Source organism: Leptonychotes weddellii, chromosome 12, assembly GCF_054177405.1.
Source record: "Leptonychotes weddellii isolate Sample4059 chromosome 12, ASM5417740v2, whole genome shotgun sequence".
Classification (NCBI taxonomy): Eukaryota; Metazoa; Chordata; class Mammalia; order Carnivora; family Phocidae; genus Leptonychotes; species Leptonychotes weddellii.
Genome location: NC_138380.1, coordinates 4,921,556 through 4,944,291, shown reverse-complemented (window position 1 = coordinate 4,944,291; position 22,736 = coordinate 4,921,556). Strand labels below are relative to the sequence as shown.

General features: G+C 52.0%; 1 protein-coding gene across 2 annotated transcripts in view; it reads right to left on the bottom strand.

Moving 5' to 3' along the window:
- LOC102748583 (5'-AMP-activated protein kinase subunit gamma-2-like) overlaps nucleotides 1-22,736 on the bottom strand; it is a 204,899-nt gene that overhangs the window by 111,052 nt on the left and 71,111 nt on the right. For both annotated transcript variants that reach the window (XM_081799835.1, XM_081799834.1), the window contains exons 2-3: nucleotides 18,253-18,324; nucleotides 12,341-12,620 (exon numbers count right to left, since the gene is read on the bottom strand). In XM_081799835.1, coding sequence (XP_081655961.1) covers nucleotides 12,341-12,620; nucleotides 18,253-18,324 — 352 coding nt within the window. The remainder of the gene's footprint in view (nucleotides 1-12,340; nucleotides 12,621-18,252; nucleotides 18,325-22,736) is intronic.

Here is a 22,736-nt window from a genome sequence, read left to right as displayed (position 1 = left end):
CCCTGGCTCCGTCCCACCCCCGCTCAGAGCCTCCATATCCCACGGTCCGGCCTAGAGCAGCACCCTCCAACCCTTACCCCTTTACCCCCGTTATTCTCGGTACCATGCAACATTTCTGTACACACAATACATATGGCTCATCCTCTCTCCTCCCTGGAAGGTAATCCCCACGAGGGCAGGAAGTCATTTGTTCCTGGCTGTGTCCCCAGGGCCTGGCAGGTTCTCATTAAATACTGACTGAACAGATGTAGTCAATGTGAAAAGACCGCCCCCCCCCCCCTTTAAAAGCCCTGGTGGGGCTGGTCAGGTGTGAGGTCCACCTGTCTGCTCGGTAACATCAGCTTTCTTCTGTTTGGGGCGTGCATCTGAAGGTGAAACATTCCAAGCTGGAAAAACCAGGCAGGGACAGCAGGTCCTCTGGGCGGGGCCAACTTGCAGTGGCAGAAGGCTCAGCACGTGGGGCTATATCGCCCCCTAGTGGTCACTTGGCCACAGAGCCAGAAAAATGCCCCCACATTTTTCTATGGAAAATCAGGTTCAAATGAGCATTCAGGATATAGAGGCAAAAGGAGGGCACATATTAAACTCATCTTGTCTTGAATGTGGGAGAGATTTATTAACTTTTTAAATTAACATATATGTATTATTTGTTCCAGGGGTACGGGTCTGTGATTCATCAGTCTTACACAACACACAGCACTCACCATAGCTCATACCCTCCCCAATGTCCATCCCCCAGCCACCCCATCCCTCCCACCCCCATCACTCCAGCAACCCTCAGTTTGTTTCCTGAGATTAAGAGTCTCTAATGGTTTGTTTCCCTCTCTGCTTTTGTCTTGTTTCATTTTTCCCTCCCTTCCCCTAGGATCCTCTGCCTTGTTTGTCAAATTGAATATGGGAGAGATTTAATACGGACAGCCTTCATTCTGCTGCCGTTCCGGGGAGACCAGCTGCCCTGGGATTCTGGCTGAAGGGGAGGAAGCCAGCCCTTCAGAGCCTCTCCAGGCATTGACCACTACGTAGGAACTTTTCAAAAGGAAACTTCTCTTTTTAAAGGAAACCGTGGAATGAGTGGCACATAAAAGAAGTGAATTTACAGAAGGCAGAGCTCAGACCTAATAATCAGACCTTGCCAAAAGTCTGCCTGATAAGCTTGCTCACTCGCTTATTGACTTCATTGAGGGTGAGTTTGGTAGGAAAAAAAGCTGGGAACAGACATGTATAGTGCGGATTAGCAAATCTGCACCAAGCGTTCGCTATGTCTCAAGACCTCTGTACAGCTCTTCGCTGGCTTGGTCACGGTCCCCTTACGGGACTGCTCCTTCGCTCACCATCCTACACAAAACAGCACCCACCCCCATTGGCCCTTGTACCCTGCTGTTTTTCTTCATAGCGGGGGTGGGGCGGACTAAAGGCTGTCTGCGTGCCAATTCTCCTCCCTCCCCCAGCCCTCCATCTGGAATATTCTCGGTTAGCTCCTATAGCTGTGCTTTGGTTGCCCAATCTGGATGAATCTCACCTCTGTCACCAAAGAGATGCATATCAGCCAGGATGCTTTAATGGCATATAACAGAAAAATATAACTTAAAAGAGACTGAACGACAAGGATGTCTATTACCTAGAATACTGAGCTCAGTGATGCACCCGCACTGAGGATTACACTCCCACCTTCCTGCTCCACCATCTTGCATGTTGGCCATGGTCACAGGGAAACCACGTCCTCACACCACAGTCCAAGTAAGGAGAGGGAGTTAGTCCTTGTGTATCTCTCTTTGTTGGGGGAGGTGCCTTTTCTTTGATCCCTCACGGAGTTCTCCTTATATTTTGTTAGCAAGACATAGGTGCCTGGTTTACCCCAAGGCCAGTGACCCCAAAGCCAGGCACTTCCCCAAATGGGAAAGGGATAATTCCAACTGATCTAGACCAGTAAGTCCTGCCCTGGTGTGGGTCCTGAATAAAACCAGGCTCTGTTACGAAGAAAGGTGGAGCAGCTATCAGATGGGTTATCAGAGTCCGCCAACACCTGGTAAGGACGAAACCATGCACTGGAACTTTGGAGAAGGAAGGACCAAGGGATGGGGGCAGAAAAGGTAAGAGAAAGAGCCAAGAGCAGCACGGCCACCGGTCTGTGTCTCCAGAGCTAGAGATGATCTCAGCAACAGGCAGGAAAACATTTCTAAGACTGTATTTAATGGACAAAGGGCGCTTAGCTATCTGACAGTATTTACACAGATGTGCGCACATGCTCTAAAATATACACGTATGTGTAAGGACCAAACAGGTCCAAGAAAGACTATGGTAGCTCCTCGGGGCTCCAGAGGCAGAGTTAATCCAGTGAGGTCAGAGGGGCTGATGGGTTCCTCTTAGGAAAGGGACGGGTCAAACTCTGCTTAGCACCCACCGTGCTCGGGGCAGACCAGCTCACATGCACCAACGCCACCACCGAGCTTTGTGACCCTGAACGAGGCACTTGTGTCGGGGAGAAGCAGCTGCCCTGCAGGGGTGCCATGAAGCAGAAGCAGGCTCTGTGTGCAGACCTGAACTCAAGTCTACGCCAAGAGCTCAGTTAAACGCCGGGCGGCAGCAGGAAAGGCACGGCGCCTGCGCCACCCGAGGAAACGTGCTTCATGGCGCAAACAGGACATCCACACACCAGCGATGCAAATCCCTGAACAGCCCAGAGGGGCCCAGATGGCTGACGCGGAGTGATGGCAGCTCTGGGCGGACAGACAGCCTTGTTGGGGCCATGAGGACAAACAGGTGTCCCCAGAGCAAAAACCCAGCCGTCTAATGGAGAACAGAAGCCAACACCCGAGATGGACACAGGCTCGTGTCCCTGCCCCTTACAACCCGTCCGTGCATTTCAGGAGGCCCCCCGGCGGCTCCTTGCCTCTCAGCCTGTAAATGCGTTCATCTCTCCTATCTTGAAGTAAACAGGCCAATCCAAAACTTCCCTTAACTCCAATCCGTCCACTTCCTACCAGTCTACCTCCATTTACCAGGATAGGCTCAGCGAGGCCACAGCAAGAAATGAGCCCCAGGTTCTCAGTGGTTTGACATAAAAAGGGTTTCTTTTGCTCAGGTCGCCGTCCCACACAGGGAGGCAGCTGGTCCTGGGCTGCCCTCCCCACCGAGAAGCCAGATCTGGGCTGAATGCCTCCTGCATCCTCAGCACCGTGGTCCCAACCCAGCTACAGGGAGGGGGCGGGAGAAGCAGAGGAATGCGTACCACGGATGGGCTCCGGGCTCCACCACCCCTCGCTCCCCTTCCCTTCCAAGCCACACGCCTTGAAGGAAGACATCTCCGACTCAGCCCTCGGGCGGGTAACACGCTCTCCTTCCCTTCCCAGCTACCGAAACGGCTCTCTTGGAAATCACCCATGATTCTGAAGTCGGGCCACGAGGAACAGGCCTCAGGACGAGCCTCCTTTTTCCCAGAGTGGGGGCATCTGAGTCATGTGGCAACTGCCCTCCCTGAAGGCGTTCTTGTGATGTCAAGACCTGGAGCCAAACCTGACGTGAACACCTGTTTCCTATCTGTGAGATGGCATCGCTGTCCCGTGGAAGGTCACGGCACCAAAGTACATCACAGTCTGCAGGTCAGAAGTCGGAGATCAAGGTGTCGGCAGGGCCCCACTCCCTCTGAAAGCTGTGGGGGTCCCTCCTTGCCCCTTCCAGCGTCCAGTCTTGCTGGCAACCCCAGGCACTCCTCGGGTCTAGACACATCCCTCCACTCTGCCTTTGTCACCCGGCTTCAGCCCCATCTTCTTATAAAACACTAATCATGTTGGATTTGGCGCCCGCCCTACTCTAGGATGACTTTATCTTAACTAGTTACATCTGTAGTGACTTTATTTTAATAAGGTCACATTCAGAGATACGGGGGTTAGGACCTCAACATACCCCTTTTGAGGGGACAAAGGTAAACGCAGAAAAGTTATTATAAGGATTAAACGAACTGGTATATTTTTATAATCTACATAACAGGGTCTGAAATAGATTATTTATCTTACCTGATTCTCCAAGAAGCCCTTGCCTGGTAACTTGACTTTGATTCCTACATGACCCCCGTATCTCTGCCCCACTAACCTGATGCTGCCTGTGGCCATTTGCAGCTGGATCCAGTGCCTTCCTGACATGGATAATAAGTCACTCAATAGCCTGCAGGCTAGTAATGTACCTCCAGGAACTATAATAAACAGCAATTTCAGACTCCATTTCAGCTCCTTCCTCTGTGACACCACGTGACAGTCCACAAAACAGAAAACTCAGCCCCCTCCCCCCCAGTCTTCTAGATAGATCACAAGATGCCATCATCAATTCTCACGCAAACTCAGTGTGAGGGTGAGGAAGGGGCTGGCTGTAGGCCTCAAGTCTCCGTTCTAGCATCACTCTTGGCAAAAAACAGCATTTATCAGAATCCATCTCCTTTTAATGGGGGGCCCGGGGGAGGGGGGGATGCAGAAAGACGCCTGTCAAAAGGAGAAATTCTGGAGTAAACCATAATAGGTGGGAAATTGGGAGGGTGGTGTGGAGGCAGGAAGTGAGGCCATTACAAAATTCATCTTCCAGGAAGTCCCTCCTCCCCCCAGGTGTCAGAAGTGGTCTTTCTGACAAACCAGGTCTTCTCTGACTGAGGATGGCGAGTCGGGTCACAGCGGCCGCGGGCCCCTGCCTGTGAACACCTGGCAGCTGGTGTCCCAGGAGAAGGGGCCCCGGTCTCCACCCTGTGTCTGTGCTGAGACTCTGCTGGCCACAGACTAGTCTCCCAGCCAAAGCCATTCAGAGGGGAAAGAAAAAGCCAATGATTCCCCCAAGAACCTGACGTTAACAGGACAGCTGGTGGAAAATGTGTTAGCAAAGCCGATGTGTGGCCGGCAATGCTCCAGGCCCGTTAAAAAGAGGAAAATGCTTCTGTATCAGGGAAGAGTCACGGCCCAGACACCTCCCTGCCCCTCCTGGGACCTCCGACAACCGAACCATCCTGCACACTTGGACACCCCAAAGGTAAGCCCCAGGACAAGGTATCTCCAGTGCTAAGGCCAGAACCCCATTCTGTCCCCAGTGTTCTGGGGCTGGTACGTATGCTGGGTTATCATCATGCCAGTTTAGACAGCCCCTGAGTGGGGAGGGAAAGGGACAGAAACTATATTAGCATCAATGCCTCTGTGGTTTGCGACTTAATGCATTTGACAAGCCAGGTGTCAACCCCTGGGGCCCCTCACTGGCCCTAATTTTGCTCAGAGTCCCTAAGTGGGACTCAAAGAGAAAGAAAAAAGAAGGATCCAAGGTGAAAAAAACCTTTATTAGGGAGTTTCATGCTCTGCCCTAGACTAGGAATTAAAGCAGAGAAACCTTTAACTATCCCCAAACCTCACACTGTGGATGGTGACATCACATCGGAAGAACAGTCCCTAGTGTGAGAGGGCAAAGAGAAGCGAGTTGGGAGCCGTGTGGCCGAAGCAACGAGTCCAGGGCTCGCTGTGGAGAAACCAGTGGGTGTCCTGCTGCACAGGAAGTCTGTGACCCCACCCCCAAACTTTTAAAAGTAATTTACAGTTAATAAAAGGAGGGTCTCGTGGCTGTGCTTTAGCATTTCTATTATCATATCTTTATCCTAACTTTTGAGCCAAAACATTATTTGCCCAGAGATCCCTTTACCATAAGAAAATCCATCCTCAAAAGCCAGAGATTGCCCATCACTAAAAGCATCCAAAAGAATAGATAATGGTTCTGAAGGCAGCTCTTCAGAAGGAACAGAATTACTGTTCCTTGTTGTTGAAGGAGGGAGAGATTGTCCAGGGTATCATACAGGCTTCCTGGCTTCAAGATGACTGGCTTCCTCCCTGGTCCCACCTCGCTCAAGGAGTCCAAGGGGAGGGCAACCAAGCCTCATTCTCCCTGCTGTCACCCATGAGCACCCCGTATACATCGTGTCAATATGGGGGCAGAGGTGAGCTGCCTAACCGTCTTGTCAAATTTCCAGGGCCCTTCCCCAGGAGGAAGTAAACAGGACCTGATTTCTCTGGAGATTGGTGGTCATTCAGAGGCTGAGCCATTAGCGCTCAGATACTCAATTTCATAATCAGAAAATCATTCTTCGGGATTAAGCCAAAACAAGGTCTTTGTTTCTGATGGAAATGTAAATACTCCCCCAAAGAAGCATCTCCCTTTAAACAAAATGCACACTTCCTTCTTCTCAGGAAGGCTTGGAAAGGAGCCTGGGAGATACAGTCTTGAATCCCAAGAAGAGAGGGGAACTCTTCTAGAAATGTCAGGGGGGGGGGCACCTGGGTGGCTTGGTCGGTTAAGATTCCGACTGCTGATCTCAGCTCAGGTCTTGATCTCAGGGTCGTGAGTTCAAGCCCTGCATTGGGCTCCAAAAAAGAATGTCAGGGGAGGTGAGAGATCTGGGCTAAGTTGTAATGACTAACAAAGAAGTGTTCATCGGGTGAGAGAATCCATTAGTTCTACAGTCCTCTGTCAAGTGGAGCATGGTATAGACCCCACATAACCGAATCTTGCCCAGTTTCAAAAGCATCATCAAGAAAAATGGAAGTTTATGTCCTCATAATTCAGAGCCTGCCTTGCTCCACAAAGGATTCAAGGCATTTTACACTTTACACCTGGTGGTGAGATTGGCTTGAGACTCCCGTGGGGCGCAGGACCTGAACGTCTGCAGACATGACCAGCTAGAAGCCCTCTACCATTTCGTTTGTCTGTCCTTTATCATTTCTGAGATAATCGTGCTCACTCGAGCTGCTGGAACCTCTGGGTGAACGCTCGCAATGCCCAGCATTCAGAAGGAGCAGGGGCCCGAGCTTGAGAGCGGAGCAAAGTGGGTGGACTCAGGGTGAACCAAGGTACAGGGGTTGCTGGATGCCCCCCAGGTGCTGGGCACTGTTCTAGACACTGAGAAAAGAGCCTGGGACCAAACAGAGCCCCTCTGCTCGGAGAGCGTACATTCTGGTGGGGAAGGCAGCCAAGGGGACCAGTCAATTCACAGTAGTCGCGGTGGAGAAGCAGCATGTAATGTGCAGAATGCGTCATTTTGTGCAGACACCAGAGGAAGGCCCTGCTGAAGAGGAGGCGTCAAGAGGCAGGGTGGGAGTCTGGGGTGCGGCGGTCTTCCCTGAACACGGGAACGCCCCTCTAGATGTGTCCTTTCTCTCCTCCGTCCCTTCCCCTCTGTCCAACCCAGCGCAGTGACTGGGCTTCAGTCTCTGGTCTCGCTGCCAAAACTCCCACATCCAGCCCAGCTCAGATCCACCTTCTGGAGTCTTGCCTTCACTCACCTGACCACCCATCATGGACGTACACATTTCTCCCTTGGAACGTTCCCTGCCTTTTCTCATATAGGCCATCCAGCTCTTCTCTACCCGGATCACCATACTGATGCTCTGAGCATCAAGCCTGCAAACTTCCAGCAACGGTGAGAAAGCTGTGAATGTTTACCTCACATTTATGAACATATTTTTGCACCCTTTACAAAGGCCTGACACCCAAAGATTATGATATTTTTCCATTTGGAGGGACATTTGAATAACATATAAAGTTTTGCTCCATATGGAAATTATTTTGGTATAAGGAATCTCCAGGGAAACCCTTCTCTTTTCCTTTCTCCTAAATGGCTTGCTATTGCCCCACTATTGGCTTATATATTCCTAAAATCCACTCCTTCAAAGCAGAGTCTTCGCATCTGGGTTAAAAGTAGATTAGGGAGTTAGACCACCTGAGTTCAAATCTTGGTTCTACCACTTACCAGCTGTGTGGCCTTCATTCCGTGACTTACCCTCTCTGTGGCTCAGTTTTTATTTTGATAAAAATGGTAAAAATGTAATTTTATAGAGTTTTGTACGAGGATTAAAACAATTGTCATGTATGATGTACTTAGGAGGCACGCAGTAAAAGCACTTATCATTATTTATGATTGTTAGGCATAGTATTTGTAATTACAATGATCAGAAAGCAAAGTTTAGTGACATGACATTAAGCCATTCTTGAGGTCCTTGCCTTGCTGCCTGTCCAAAATTATCTTGTTATTATTTTTTAAAACTTTAATCTTATTGTTTGAGTTCATGAACATTCTGACCGGGCTTTCCTTTCCTCATCTCCAAAGGCAAGATCCAGTTCTAAAAAACCTTTCCGGAAGCTTCTACCGCCACATGAGTGCTTCAGACTTCTTGAGCTGCTAGACAAGGTCCAAACATTTCAGACTCTGCGGGCCAGATCCTGCTGTTGTAACACGAAGGCAGCCACAATCCAAAGAACCAAGTCAGCATGACTGTTTCAATGAAGCTTTATTTATAAAAACAGGTGGCAGGTCAGATTTTGTCCCCAGGTTGTGGTTTGTCCACCACTGTATTAGAGGAAGAGGCGGAAGAGCAGATGATTGTTTTGGGTGGGGTAAGACCCTGACCATCAAGAGAAATAGGTTTGCTGCTACACAGTGGGGCTGGAGGGAGGATGATAAAAACCCAGAATCCCCACCACATGTCTCGAATCCACATGCCACTAGACCAGTAGACCAGAGGGAGTGAGAGACGGCAGCCACTCCACATCAGCAGGTCCTCCACGAGATAGATCCTTCTAGAACAAAGTTCTCTTTCTTGGGCCACGAACCACCAGCCAGCCTAGGAAACTACAGGTCCCAAGACCAGATGTAGCATCTAGATCTATAACTCCCACCCGTATTCCCTTTCTTGTTCTCAGAGTGTCTGAAGACTGAATTATCTCCTTTTCCTTTTTTATGTCGCCTTGGAAGATGACTGTGCTCATAATTTCTATCGTCCTTCTTCCTTTGCCCCGATCATTGATAATGGTGTTTATCAAGCTCAACTATCAGCGCCACCTGAGGAGCTGCTGAACCTTTAGATTCTACGTCCACCATGTGGGCCCTAAGTCACACCGTAGAAAGACAGGCTGCAGACAGAACTCAAGGGGAAATGGGCATGGCCTTGAGAGTTGTGCTTACATCCTTAGTTGTGCCGGTGGGACACAACGCAGGGTTGCCGCCTACTGAGGAAGCAGTGTGCACACTTACAAGTGTATGGAGGGTGACTGGACGGAGTCCCACGAGGTGTCTTTGTAAAAAGGGGTGCTGTGTACGTACACGCACGCTGGGCACTGGGAGAGTAGAGTGGGAGAGCTGCCTGCTGGGCTCTTCTCTGGGAACTTCCGGCCCATGTCCGGTGTGGGGGGCGGGGATCATTGGTCATTCTGCTCTTGCTACAGGATCTGCCCCTCCCCCCACAACCGACTGGTTCAGAGACCCTAACTGGGCTAATCAGATATCCTATAATGGCTTTAGCATGGCAAGAGGAGAGACACAGAGATGAGGAATTGTCTGGATCTCATGGAAAGATCCATGCACTCTTGCTGCCAAGGCCACACAGCCGGCCTTGTTCCCTCCCTCCCTGAGTCCTGAGCAGTCAGCTCTTCTTTGAATTCTATAAATACCCCCAAATCCTTCCAATGAGTTGTCTTCCTTGTTTTTTGTTGTTTTTTTTTAAAAAAAAGTGGTATGAAAGTAAAGGCTGGGGACCAAAACTGGATTCAGAAACGAGGCTAGAGACGCACCCTTCACACCCCTTGTACAAAGGCAGCTCTGAGATGGCCAGCATGTAACAGAGCTGTGACGTGATCAGTGTCCACTGCAGACAAAACAACCCAGTTGCTCACAAGTTCAGCTATTCTTGGGACCAAGGCTGGACAGGAATTGTCTCCCCGGGGCCTTGTGGAATGAACAATGTCTTTGTGATGCTCTACCAATGGACACAGTGGGTCTCACGGGCTGTTTCTCGTAAAGACCCTCCATGCAGACTGATGAGTGACATTACTCTCAGGCTCCATCATGTGAAATCAGTACTGGGGCAGCAGGGAGAAATATACAGTCTGGGGACCTTGATCCAGGAACTGATTCAAGTAGGAGGAAAAAGATGGCATAACCTCCAAGCACGCCTCCTTTGAGCACACTTGTAGACCAAGTGGCAAGAAGCCCAGGTGATCCTCCTCCCAGGGAAGTAGGGCACCTCCCCTGGAAACAGACCTTCATTAATGACAGGCCTGGCAGGGTTGGCTTCCATTTGGGGAAAGCCAAGGTCCTGGGCTCGGTGGTTCAAGGGCAATAGCGTGGGCAGTCACCTTGGGACCAGGCCTACTCTGGTGTGAATATCCCCTCCTGGGGAGCTTCTGTGGAGAAGCCAAGCACCCACCCCCACCTAATCAATGCTGTCTTCATGAGCAACCACAGCCAACCAGGGCCTTCCTGAGCTCAGTCTACAGCTGCCTGGCCAGATGGTAGGGAGGAGCCCTGACAAGCTTTCCTACTCCATAACATCTTAGAAGACAGACCTTTGAGACAGTATTTTCTGGCAAAGAACATCGAAGAGCCTTTTAAAATGCCTAACAGAAAAAGGCAGCATGGACTTCCGCTTCCCAGGGAGCTGAAAGGCCGGCCCATCCTCACCAGCCAACATCCCACCCTCCCCGACCCTGTATCTTGGCTGCTCCTTTCTCCCCTCAGAAATGACCTTGGTCTTCACAGCCTGACCACTCTACACCCACAAATCCTCTCCATCCCCAGCCCATGATGTGACCTGTCCATCTTGGCTTTTCCTATATAACCCGTGTACTGGTGTTGACGGTGTCCCCCCAATTCATGCCTTTCCAGGAGCCTCAGAATGTGACCTTTTTGAAAGGAGGGTCATTGCAGATATAATTCATTAAGATGAGATGAAATCATACTAGAGTAGGATGGTCTGTTAACCCAAGATTTAGCTCTTCCAAGAAGAGGAGCAGAGACCCAAAGACACAGACACACGAGGGAAAGATGCCCTGTGATGACAGAGGGAGAGACAGGGTTTGGAATGATGCTTCTCTAAGCCAACGGGCACCAAAGGTTGCTGGCACCACCAGAAGCCCAGAGGAAGACACGGAACAGATTCTTCCCGAGACCCTTCAGAGGGAGCACCACCCTAGTGACATCTTGAATTTGGACTTCTGGCCTCCAGAAATGTGAGGGTATAAATTTCTGTTGTTCAAACCACCCAGTTGTTACGGCAGCTCTGGGAGGCTAATACAACCTAGTTCTGTTATAACCAACACAGGCGTGATGCCGCCATTGAAGAAACAAGATATCCTGATGTAGATCTGCCTGCCGTCCCCTCCTCTTAGAGGATATTTGAGAGTTTCAGGATCTCTGTCAAGGAAGCTGGGGATGCTCTCTAGAGCATTAGGATGTCAGTGCCCGGACACGCCCCTCCCTACTGGGCTTTGTATACATAATTCCCAACTGCATGTCACTCAGTAATGTTTGCTGGAGGGCCACTCTGTCCCATGACACTCGTGCATTTACGCTTAGGTCCAGTCATTGAGGGGGATGATGTTAGGGGTACTAGCAACAATACCTTACACCACACAAAAAGGAAAAGAGCCCCCCACCCTTTCCTTCTAAGTCGCGGAGACTGAATTTGCACTCTGTGCCTTGGCTGTGCCGATCAAGTGCTGCTTTATTCTGCAGGTCCTAAGTGTACATGCAATCTGGAAAGAAAGGAAGACGACCGCACACCTCTGATGCCCAAGGGCAAGTTTGTTTTCCAAATCACTGCCGTCCCAAATAGGAGCTTTCTGCGTCATCAGAAAGACTCAGAAGGCATGGGGAGATGCCTAAGACACGGGGAAGGAGAAAATCAACTCCATCTACTTTATGGTTTGCCTCTTATACTTCCGGTTATGATCAACAGTGCTCCCAACTGAGAGTATTTTATCTTTAGGTCACAGATACTCATGAGCCTAAAGAACTCTCTCCTAAACCCACATTCCCTTCCCTTGTTTCTCTAGTAAATCAACCCTAGCTGCCCAGCGCCCCAAACAGAAAGTCAGGATCTGCCAGAAACAGGTCCATTCAAACCCCGCAAAACCATGCCACCTACAAGTAGCGAGGGCCACGTCTGGCATAGCAAACCAAGGTCTGGGCCCTCTGGCCCTGGGTATGCGCCGAAGCTTAGCTTGCTGCTGCTACTGATTTCAGGGAAGGCTATGGGCCCAGGTTTCATGTGGCTGTCCTTACAAGTCACACTGTGAGTGTTGGGATGTTTGCAGTTACCCCTATACCGACCACTTCGTGTAGGAAGAAAGTGACGGGGGAAACCAACCATGTGCTGGAGAGACAGCTGTCCTTGGGGGAGCAGACAAGACACACGCACTCAGCACCAAGTCACAAATCACCGACAGCCACCCGGCCAGCCCGGGCGCCCTGCAAATGGCACCATGGCCCACTGGCCCTAGAAGGTCCCCAGCAGCCCAGCACCCACCTGAAACAATAGCATCAATGTCTTACTTTTTCTGGAGCGGGAGAAGAACCTGATGCCCCCGGGTGAGGTAGACGGGTTGGAGTTGGGGGAAGATTCTTTGGATGAAGAGCGAAAGATCCCACTGAAGCTCATTCGGCGTGGGGAGCGGGGTGGGGACTCCTGGTAGGAGAACGGGAACACGGTTTTGGGAGAGCCAGGGCTGGTCTTGGGCCTCACGGGAGCAGACACGGGACTGGAGGGCCGGTGCTGGGGGCCTCTAGAGAAGAACCCTTTGGAGGGGCTGCCCGAGCTGCAGGGGCTGTCCACCTGGGGAGAGACAGACAAACGGATGGGTCATTCCGAGCACAGGCACTCAGCCCTCAGCCCTGAACGGATCTGTCCCTCCCAACATTCTCTATCATCAGGCTGCTCCTCCAAGGCACCCTGCCCCAGAAACAGCCCTGAGTTTTTGTACAAACATAGGTGGCCGCCCCGTGGTCTGGAGGAAAGCACCTGACCCAAGGATGGCCCATCCACAGGCTCCTCAGCACCACCCAAAGGCCCACTGACCTCCGTCGCCAGCTCTCTAGAAAGAGGTTCCTGGAGCGGAGGGGAGGACCAGAAAGGTAGCAAGATGGCTCGAGACGATGCATCCTCTCTGTAGGTCTGTCCCCTGGCCTTTACTTCTTAAAACCCGACATTTTTCTTTCTCGAGGTCTTACTACACTGGCGTGATGTTCTCTTGGCCCTCATTGAAGGAGGAAATGGGCATCTGAAACCCAGTGGGCCTGGGGCTCCGGCCTGAGGTGACCTGGCGCTAGGCAGCATGTATTTTCCCCTCCAAGCTCCTGTGGCATTGGGACGACAAGGGGCTGCTGACAGAGCTCAGGAAGAAGGTGAACAAGGCCCATAACCTTGGAGGCACACTTCATTGATGACATGACCTTGACGGTTTGAGAAACCTCTGGACTCCGTCTATAACTTTAAGCCGAGGCACACAGCTCACAGACTTTGAGGAATATCGAATGTGTCCCGCTGGGGGGCTCAGGGGCTGGCACCTGCAGCCTGAGGGGAAGGGTTTGACCCCAGCTCACCCCTCACTGGGCCATCCCGAGTCACTTAGTCTCGCTGTGCCTCAGTTTCCTTATCTGTAAGACCAGGTGTCGTGCCCACCCTGATGCACAGGAACCATACTCTGCACGTCCAGCTGCTCTGGCAAACTTGCAACACAGGGTCCAGAAGGATCTCAGGGCCTACCTGACCCCACAGAAGGAAAGAACAGCGGCTTGTCTGCAGGGCTCATGGGGCACAGAGGATGCCGGGCAGGGAAGCAGCCAGCACGCTGAGACCCTGGGATGCCACATGGCAGGTGGCCACAGGCACACGAAGGTAGGTGAGCCCGCGCCCAGGGGCAGCATCTGTGCGGCTCTGGCCTCTGTCTGCACGGGGTGCCCGTGGGGGGCCCAGGGCCCCTGTGAGCTGTCCCACCACCAGAGGGCACCCCAAACTGGGCTTGCGGCTCCTTCCAGGAGGCTGTGCCCTCGTGGGGATCCCTTCGGTGACGCTCAATCACAAGTCACTTCTCCCTGCAACTCCCCACGCTATGCTAAAGGGCCCGCGTGGCCACATGGGGGGTGCACAGGCTGGCCCCGTGCCAGTACCTTGGGTGAGTGAGTTTCCAAGCCGGGGGCCATGCACAATAGCCACATCACGCAAGCACGTCTCCTTCTAGAGAGGCTAAGTTTTTCGTTATCCATTTAATATGAAAAGCATTTAATCCTCCGATCCCTGTCCTCAGAGCTCCGGGTCTTGCCACTCTCCCCCCTACCTATGGGACTCAGGCTTTCTGGAGTTTTTCTGAACCCCAAGGAGAAGCTCTCCAGGCAGGAGATGTGCCTGTGGACGTGGGAGGTGGGGGCGGGGGCAGGGAACAGCACACAAGGGATGGAAAATGACCCTACAGCACACAAGCAAGGAGTCTGGACACAGGGACTGGAGTTGGGATCCCGGCTCAGTTTCCGGCAGTGTGGACAAGTGACTTAAGCTTCAGGGTCCTCCTCCATCCAGTGGGGCTATGAGGCCGACTCACAGGGTCTGTGGTTGACGGGATCTACGACAGGGAAGCATCTGGTACACTTTCTGGCACATGGTAAGTCCTCCATGCGTATTTGATCCACGCTCCTCGTCACGAATTTGAAAGGAATAGTTGCTTGATATTCGTGGAAGTCAGGGAGGCCGGGGCGAATTATGGAAGGACGCCACATGTGGTGTAAGAACCTCACTCTTCTTTGAGGCTTTTTAGCAAGGGAGTGGCATAATCAGATTCGTGCAGGGCAGACCATCTGGTAGCCTCTCCCATCACTCGCCGAGTGCCACTAGCCCGAAGCCAGGAGAAGCGGCCAGCTGGAGGCAGGGTGAAGGTCACAAAGCTGGTAAGTGGCGGCATGGGACTTCAGGGCCCATGGCCTTAACCCTTACACCATATCCCTCCCGAGAGCGGCAGAAATAGCTGGGAGAGGGAGCAGCCTGGCAGATGCAAAATGGAGTCAAGATCAAGTCTGAGGGCAGAGGCAGAAAGTCACGTTTAGGAACTACTTGCAAGGCTAACCCCACAGGGGAGCCCAGTGTTTGCCATGTTCTGCACGGTGCTGGGAGCTCTGCAGGGAGAAGGCAGGACCGCGGAGCAAGTGCTCGTGTTCGAGTCTGGCGGGGGACAAGACGGAGGATGGCAGGCCAGGTGTTGCTGCCATGAGCACGAAGCCAAGGAAGAAAGGGTGACCTGGACACAGTCAGAGAAGACCCTGAAAGCTGATGGGCTTTGGACAGGCTGATGGGCAGAGGGCAACCAGAGCCTGAGAAGGAGGAGACAGAACGGGAAGCACAGAGAGCCACTTTCTTGGGCTGCCACAGACGGGTGGGGCCAAACGCCACCGGGGAGCCAGTCACAGAGGGCCTGAGTGCTGGCTTGAACCTCCTTCAATAAACCAGGGGGAACTCTAGGGTTCTCCTGCCTGGGAGTCCATTCTGTACTGAGACTTCCAGGACAACTGGGTCAGGCACTGAGGAGGGAACCCACAGAAAGTAGACCTTTCCCCAAAAAGACCAAATAACGGTGGACATGGCCTGGCTTAGCCTTCTCCTATGGGGGGGACCGGGAGAGCCTAATCATGCTCCCCAGCAGTGGGAAAACGAGATGGCCAAGCATGCCCACCATCTGCTCCCCGCCCGCTGGGTGGGGGTGATGCTGATCCGGGTGCCAACAGAAGCTGCCAGGGACAGGGCCTCGGCTCATGCCTATTAGCAAGCTGCGATCAAACAGAACTTTGATAAATGTCATTGGATGGTTCCCTGCACTGGGATGAACAAAAGGGCCCAGAGACCCCCAAGTGGGTGCAGGCTGTGCAGGAGCTAATGGGGGGCGATCTGGAGATCCTGGCATTGACCTTCCCCCAGAGGCTGGCCTGGGAACTACATACCTCAGCTGTGCGGGGTCAAGGGGACCAGAAGCTCCTCACAGACACACGGTATGTGAAAAAGAGCTGCCGCCTCAGGGGGCAGGGGCAGCAAGACAGGGGTAAAGTGAGGGGGCCTGGGAGATTGCATGAACTGATATTATGGAACGCCAGGCTGGGGTCCTGGAGTAGTCAGGGACATCTGTGAAGGGGAGCCCAGGTAGGGCCATCTGTCTCACTACGCGTGGGCTCCTGGGACGCAGAGGCGGCTGCCGAGCATCTAACTGTTCCCACACATCTGCGCCCGAGGAGCCTAGCGGCACCTCCCGCCCTCTTTGGCCGCCCACATCACGTCCGCAGAAAGGTCTAGCTGTCGGGAGAACCTAACCCACATTCCCCTTCACAGGGGTGTTTACATTTCGATCTGGATTGCGAAGACGAAAGGATGGAATTTGGCAGGGGAAGAGGGCCGCCCTTCCAAGGCAGTTTGGAAATTCTTCTCAGTAGTGGCCTAACTCTCCTTTCAAAAAGATTGGCCCTATGTCTATATAATTCGAGGTCACTGGAGTCTAATGGAAAGGAGAATTGCCAAGGTTCAAGGATCAGGAGGAGGGAAGGCCTGCCCTCTGGGGATGGGGCAGGGGTGGGTGTGGGGAGGCCAAGGGAAGGCCACGGGCAGCAAGGTCAGTGGGAATCCCAAGCATCCCCGCCCTGTCCACTTGCATCCAGCATGGTTTTCATCTGAGGCCTGTCTCCAGGTTGTGTTGGGGAGAAGCGCCTTCCCAGCTAACCAGGCACTTAGGTCCCCCCATCTCCTGTGTTGGTCAGACCCTCTGGAACAATTCTCTGCCTTCTCAGGAGTTCACACCCTCATTTCCCGCGAGGCCACAGGCTAGCGAGGCCCGCGTCCTACACATCACCATCACCAATGTCCTGCAGCATTCCAAGGATATAGTAAACCCTCCAAGGTCCCTCTCCGGCTCTGGAGTCACTCATTTGTGACAGTGATTTTGCTATGGGAGCCCCCAAAGTGGGGGCCGGTGGGGCTGGATGAAGCCCCAGTCCTCACTGTGGGTCTTTACTGCGTTCACAGTTCTGCCTTAGGTTTTCACTTGAAAGAAGGGCTTCGCGGAGTCAAACCCTTGGAAGCCAGCCTGCGAGGAGGGAGAGCCCACCCTGCAGCCTCGGACCTTGCCCCGCTGGGCTGGGAGCTCTGCAGCTCCTTCCTGAGGACATCCTCTGAGCACCGTCTCGGGTTGGGCCACAATGACTGCTCATCAGGTCACTTGCTCATTCAGGACCGGGAGCTGAGGCCAATGGAAACCCACAGGCCTAAACCACTGTGTTGCCTTAATTGTGTGCAATTCAGAATGCTTAGAGAACAGGCTAGCTTTTCCAGCACTGGAGCTCCCGCCCCAACCCCAGGCTGGCAGTACCCAGAGCCAAAGAATTGTGTGGCTCTGTATCTCCACTCTCAGTCACTGCTCACGGCACACGGGAGGCTAGCCCCCTCTGGAAGCCACCTCCCACCAGGCTGTGGGTAATGGGGCCCAGGAAGGACTTGCCACCCAGCTCCCTGTGCACCCCCTCAGTCTTGACTGCAGGCTGCCTTGACCTCCCCTTTCTCACCATGCCCAAAGACCCTTACAGGATACACACTCCTCCTTGGCTGCCTGACCCGACAGGGCCACCAGCCTTATTAAGTTGCTGACCAGCCAGTGGGGGAGGGGAGGCAGTGAGCTAAAGAGAGGCAAGGAAAAGTGGCATGGAGACCAAAGGGAAGGAAGGCCTGGAACAGGGCGAGGGTGGGGGCATGGCAGGTGGAAGGAACTCCTGTCCAGGATGGGACAAGCTGAAAGCCTCGGATGGTCTCCAAATCTCCCATTTACTGATACTTTTAGCCTCTTCTCTTGGCTTATTGTTGATCTTCCACATTACCTCTGCCTACTTTGGGGAGTCTAGGGGGCCATGGCTGAACCCAGATGGAGAAGAAGCGAAAGGAGCAAAGCCCAAGAGGCTCTCAAATTAGACAGCCGGCAGGTATGAGGGGCATGGCCATGTGAGGTGGGTGCACCAGTGGGTAAGCAGGTGGGAGTGCAAGTAGCAGCAGAGGTGGATGTGCAGGTGGGAGCAGGTGGATGAGCAGGTGGGAGCAGAGGTGGGTGTGCAGGTGGGAGCAGGTGGATGAGCAGGTGGGAGCAGAGGTGGGTGTGCAGGTGGGAGCAGGTGGATGAGCAGGTGGGAGCAGAGGTGGATGTGCAGGTGGGAGCAGAGGTGGATGTGCAGGTGGGAGCAGAGGTGAATGAGCAGGTGGGAGCACAGGTGGATATGCAGGGGGGAGCACAGGTGGATGAGCAGGTGGGAGCAGAGGTGGATGTGCAGGTGGGAGCAGGTGGGAGCACAGGTGGATAAGCAGGTGGACATTTGTCCTGGGCTCTCACTGAGGGAGTCTTGCCTCAGTGGCACCTAAGGTGAGCCGTGAGAAGCTGTGAGAAAGGTGGCCTTACCTTACGAGAAGAATGCTTTTCTGAGCTCTCCAGGTCTCCGTCCAGGAGTGGCATGGCAAAGGAACTCAGGTCCTGGATGGAAAGAGAGCATATGGTCAATGGAGTGGCCCTCAGTTGCCCATCCAGCCTCGTCCAAGGGCAGCACTGGCCCTATGCACATGCCACTGCCCCCTTCTTGAGTCCTCCATGAGCACCCACCCCCAGGGAGGGGTGTGGATGCAAGTGGAGTAAAAGGAGGGGTGACAACATGCTAGCTTCCTCATAGAACCTGACCATGCTCACATTCCCTTCCAGAACATAAGGCTACACTGCCCCCCATCACCACGGGGGAGGAGCAAGGAGAAGAGGCCGGGACTGGAGGCAGGAGGGAAAGCGTCCCAGGAGGAAAGCAGGAGTGGAGAGCAAAGGCTTCTCAGCATCTTGGGGACGGCTGACGGACAGAACCTCATCTCAGGACACAGAACATGGGGCCTCGAGGAAGTGGTCCAGGACGTGCGTCTTCCTGGGAGAGATGACAGGGGTCTCATGGGGAGGAGCACGGGGCTGGCGGCTGAGGGGGTGGGGATGGTCAATGAAGCTGGGTACCACCGTGGCCAAGAGGAGTGGCGAGTGCCCAAACCCGGGTCACTTCCCCATCAGCCCTGCTCCTCCTCCCCCTGGTCTCACCAAGTCACTACCTCCAGAGCCCGAAAGAAGCCCCCTGGGGGAAGTCTACCAGGATAACTTGCCTGAGTCCTTAACCTTTCTTTTTTCCTGCTTTTTATTGTGGTAAAATACATGTAATGTAAAACTTACCATCTTAACCATTTTAAGCATACAGTTTAGCAGTGTTAAATACGTTCACATTGTGCCACCATCACCACCATCTGCCTCCAGAACTTTCTCATCTTGCAAAACAGAAACTCTGTCCCCATAAGACAACTCCCCATCCCCTTCCCCCAGAGCCTGGCGCCCACCATCCTACCTTCTGTCTCTATGAACATGACAAGGCCACCACCTCATGTAAGTGGAATCATACAATATTTGCCTTTTTTGTGACTGGAATATTCTATGTAAGCATAATGTCTACAAGTTCCCCCATGATGTAGCTTGTGTCAGAGTTTCCTTCCTTTTAAAAGTGAATATTCCACAGTATTCAGATGACTGGATAAAGAAGATGTGGTATATATATACAATGGAATATTATGCAGCCATCAAAAGGAATGAGATCTTGCCATTTGCAGCGACGTGGATGGAACTGGAGGGTGTTATGCTGAGCAAAATAAGTCAATCAGAGAAAGACATGTATCAATGACCTCACTGATATGAGGAATTCTTAATCGCAGGAAACAAACTGAGGGTTGCTGGAGTGGGAGGGGGTGGGAGGGATGGTGTGGCTGGGTGATAGACACTGGTTGGGGAGGGTATGTGCTATGGTGAGCACGGTGAATTGTGCAAGACTGTTGAATCACAGATCTGTACCTCTGACAAATAATGCAATATATGTTAAGAAAAAAAAAAAAAAGAAGAAGATAGCAGGAGGGGAAGAATGAAGGGGGGGGAAATTGGAGGGGGAGACGAACCATGAGAGACGATGGACTCTGAAAAACAAACTGAGGGTTCTAGAGGGGAGGAGGGTAGGAGGATGGGTTAGCCTGGTGATGGGTATTGAGGAGGGCACGTTCTGCATGGAGCACTGGGTGTTATGCACAATGAATCATGGAACACTACATCGAAAACTAATGATGTAATGTATGGTGATTAACATAACAATAAAAAGATTTTTTAAAAGTGAATAATATTCCATTTTATCAATGTACTGCATTTTGCTTACTCATCCAACGATCAATGGACCCTGGGGTCACTTCTACATTTTAGCTGTTGTGAATAATGCTGCTGTGAATGTGGGTGTTGAACTGTGTTTCCCCCATAATTGCCCAAATTCATAGATTGAAGTTATAACTCCCAGAACCTCAGAATGTGACTGTCTTTGGAGATAGGGTCTTTAAAGTGGTAATTAAGTTAAAATGAGGTCATACGGGTGGGCCCTGATCCACTGTGGCTACCGTCCTTGAAGAAGAGATTAGGACACAGACACAGAAGGAAGACCATATGAAGACACAGACAGAAGATGGCCATCTATGAGTCAGGGAGAGAGGTCTCAGAAGACCCCGACCCTGCCAACACCTTGGTTTCGGACTTCTAGCCTCCAGAATGGTGAGAACAGAAAGCTCCCCAGTTCTGTGGTACTTTGTAATGGCAGCTCTAGCAAACGAATAGGTATACACACATCTCATTGCAATCCTGCTTTCAATTTTTTGGGTAAATACCCCGAAGTGGAGTTGCTGGATCCCATGGTAATCCTATTTTTAACATTCTTGAGGAACCACCAGCCCATTCTCCACAGCAGAGGCCCCACTTTGCATTCCCACCAACAGGGCACCAGTGTTCCAACTTCTCCACATCCTCACCAATGCTTGCTACTTTCTGGGTTTGGTTTTGTTTCTACAGAAGCCATCTTAGCGAGTGTCGGGTAGTATCTCATTGTGGTTTGGATCTGAGTTTCCCCAATGATTAATCATGTTGAGCCTCTTTTCAGGTGCTTTTGGCCACTGATGCATCTTCTTCGGAAAAATGTCTGTTCAAGAAGTCCTTTGACCATTTTTAAACCCAGGTTGCTTGTTGTTGAGTTGGTAGGAGTTCTTTCTATATTCTGGACACTAACCTTCTATCAGATACATGATCTGCAAATATTTCCTCCCAGTCTGTAGGCTGCCGTTCACTCTGTTGATCGTGTCCTTTGAGGCACAGCTCTTAATTTTGAGGTAGTCCAGTTGATCTATTTTTAGTTCGTTGCATGTGCTTTTGGTGTCATAATCAAGACTTCAGTGCCAAATCCAATGTCATGAAGCTCTTCCCCGGTGTTGTCTTCCAAGACTTTTCTAGCTTCAGCTCTTACGTTTAGGTCTGTGATCTGTGCTGAGTTAGTTTTACTCTATGCTATAAGATGCGGGCCCAACCTCGTTCTTCCCCACGTGCATAATGTCCCCAACACCATGCACTGAAAAGACTTTCTCCCAGTGAATGTTCTTGGTACTCTTATCACAAATCATTTGGCCACATATGTGAGGGTTTATTTGGGGGCTTTCTATTCTATTTCATTGGTCTATATGTCTTTCTTCATGCCAGCACCACATTGTTTTAATTACTATAACTTTGTAGTAAGTTTTGAGATCAGGAACTATGGAACATCTTACTTTATTCTTTTTTTTTTTTTTAAAGATTCTATTCATTTATTTGACAGAGAGAGACACAGCGAGAGAGGGAACACAAGCAGGGGGAGTGGGAGAGGGAGAAGCAGACTCCCCGCGCAACAGGGAGCCCAATGCGGGGCTCGATCCCAGGACCCTGGGATCATCCTGAGCCGAAGGCAGCTGCTTAATGACTGAGCCACCCAGGCGCCCTTATTCTTTTTTTTTCCCACACTTGTTTTGGCTACTCAGGGTTCCTTGAGTATTTCCATACAAATCCATTAGGATTTAGGATAGATTTTTCCATTTCTCCCCAAAAAGGTGCCCGCTCTCTCTTGGGCTGCCTAATTATTCTCCAAGACTTTCAGCCTTGCCCCTTTCAGGCCATCTCCAAACCTCTGCCAAAGAGTGATCCCTGAAGGTGTGGGTCTTATATTACGTCAGCCCCTCCCCTCACGCCCCGGGGACTTGGCAACGGCTTCCACACCTGGTCGACTAGAACATGCTGGTGAGCTCTTCTGTGTGCAGATTCCAGACTCAGCCTCTCTGGTGTTCATGTCAGTGGTCTCAGGCCTGGTGGCACTTGAGGAGCTTGGGTCCCGCCACAGAAGTGGAGTTGATTAGTCTACAATGCAGTATGGGCATCTCCATCATTCAGCCAGCAGCCCAGATGGAGAGCCCCTAGATTCCCACAGGTGACCGTTGGGAGGAGCCATGGACAGGGGCTCTCGGCCAGGCTTGCAGCCTCTGGTCCAGGCCCCATGGATCTGCCAACCTCTGCAGCCTTATTTCTTTAGTCCCTCCAGGACAGGGCTGGCTGCTAGCACAGAGCCTGGCCCAGGGCCATGCATGAGTGGCCAGTGCTGGCTGCCAATCTCCACATGCCCCAAGCTCTTTGCCCCCTCCAGGCTTCGGAGCTCTTCCTGCCCTTCACCCCCCAACCGCCAATCCTGGTTCACAGGGTGAACTTCTATGGGCCATGCAAAGCCCAATTCACACATTAGCTCTGGCGGGGACCCACCCTCAGGCAGAATAAATTCTTCTCTTATCTGTGTTCCTACACAACTGTAGACAGACCTTTATTACAGGACTTATCAGGCCATTTTATGATCATCTATCAGTCTATTTCTCTAGATAGACTTCGAGTTCATCAGGGGCAAGGGAGAGCTATCCGTGTCACTCTTCTCTGCCTGTATTTGCCTGGCACGTAGCGGGCATGCAGACGTGTTTGAATCCGCACCCCCTTACCCTCTG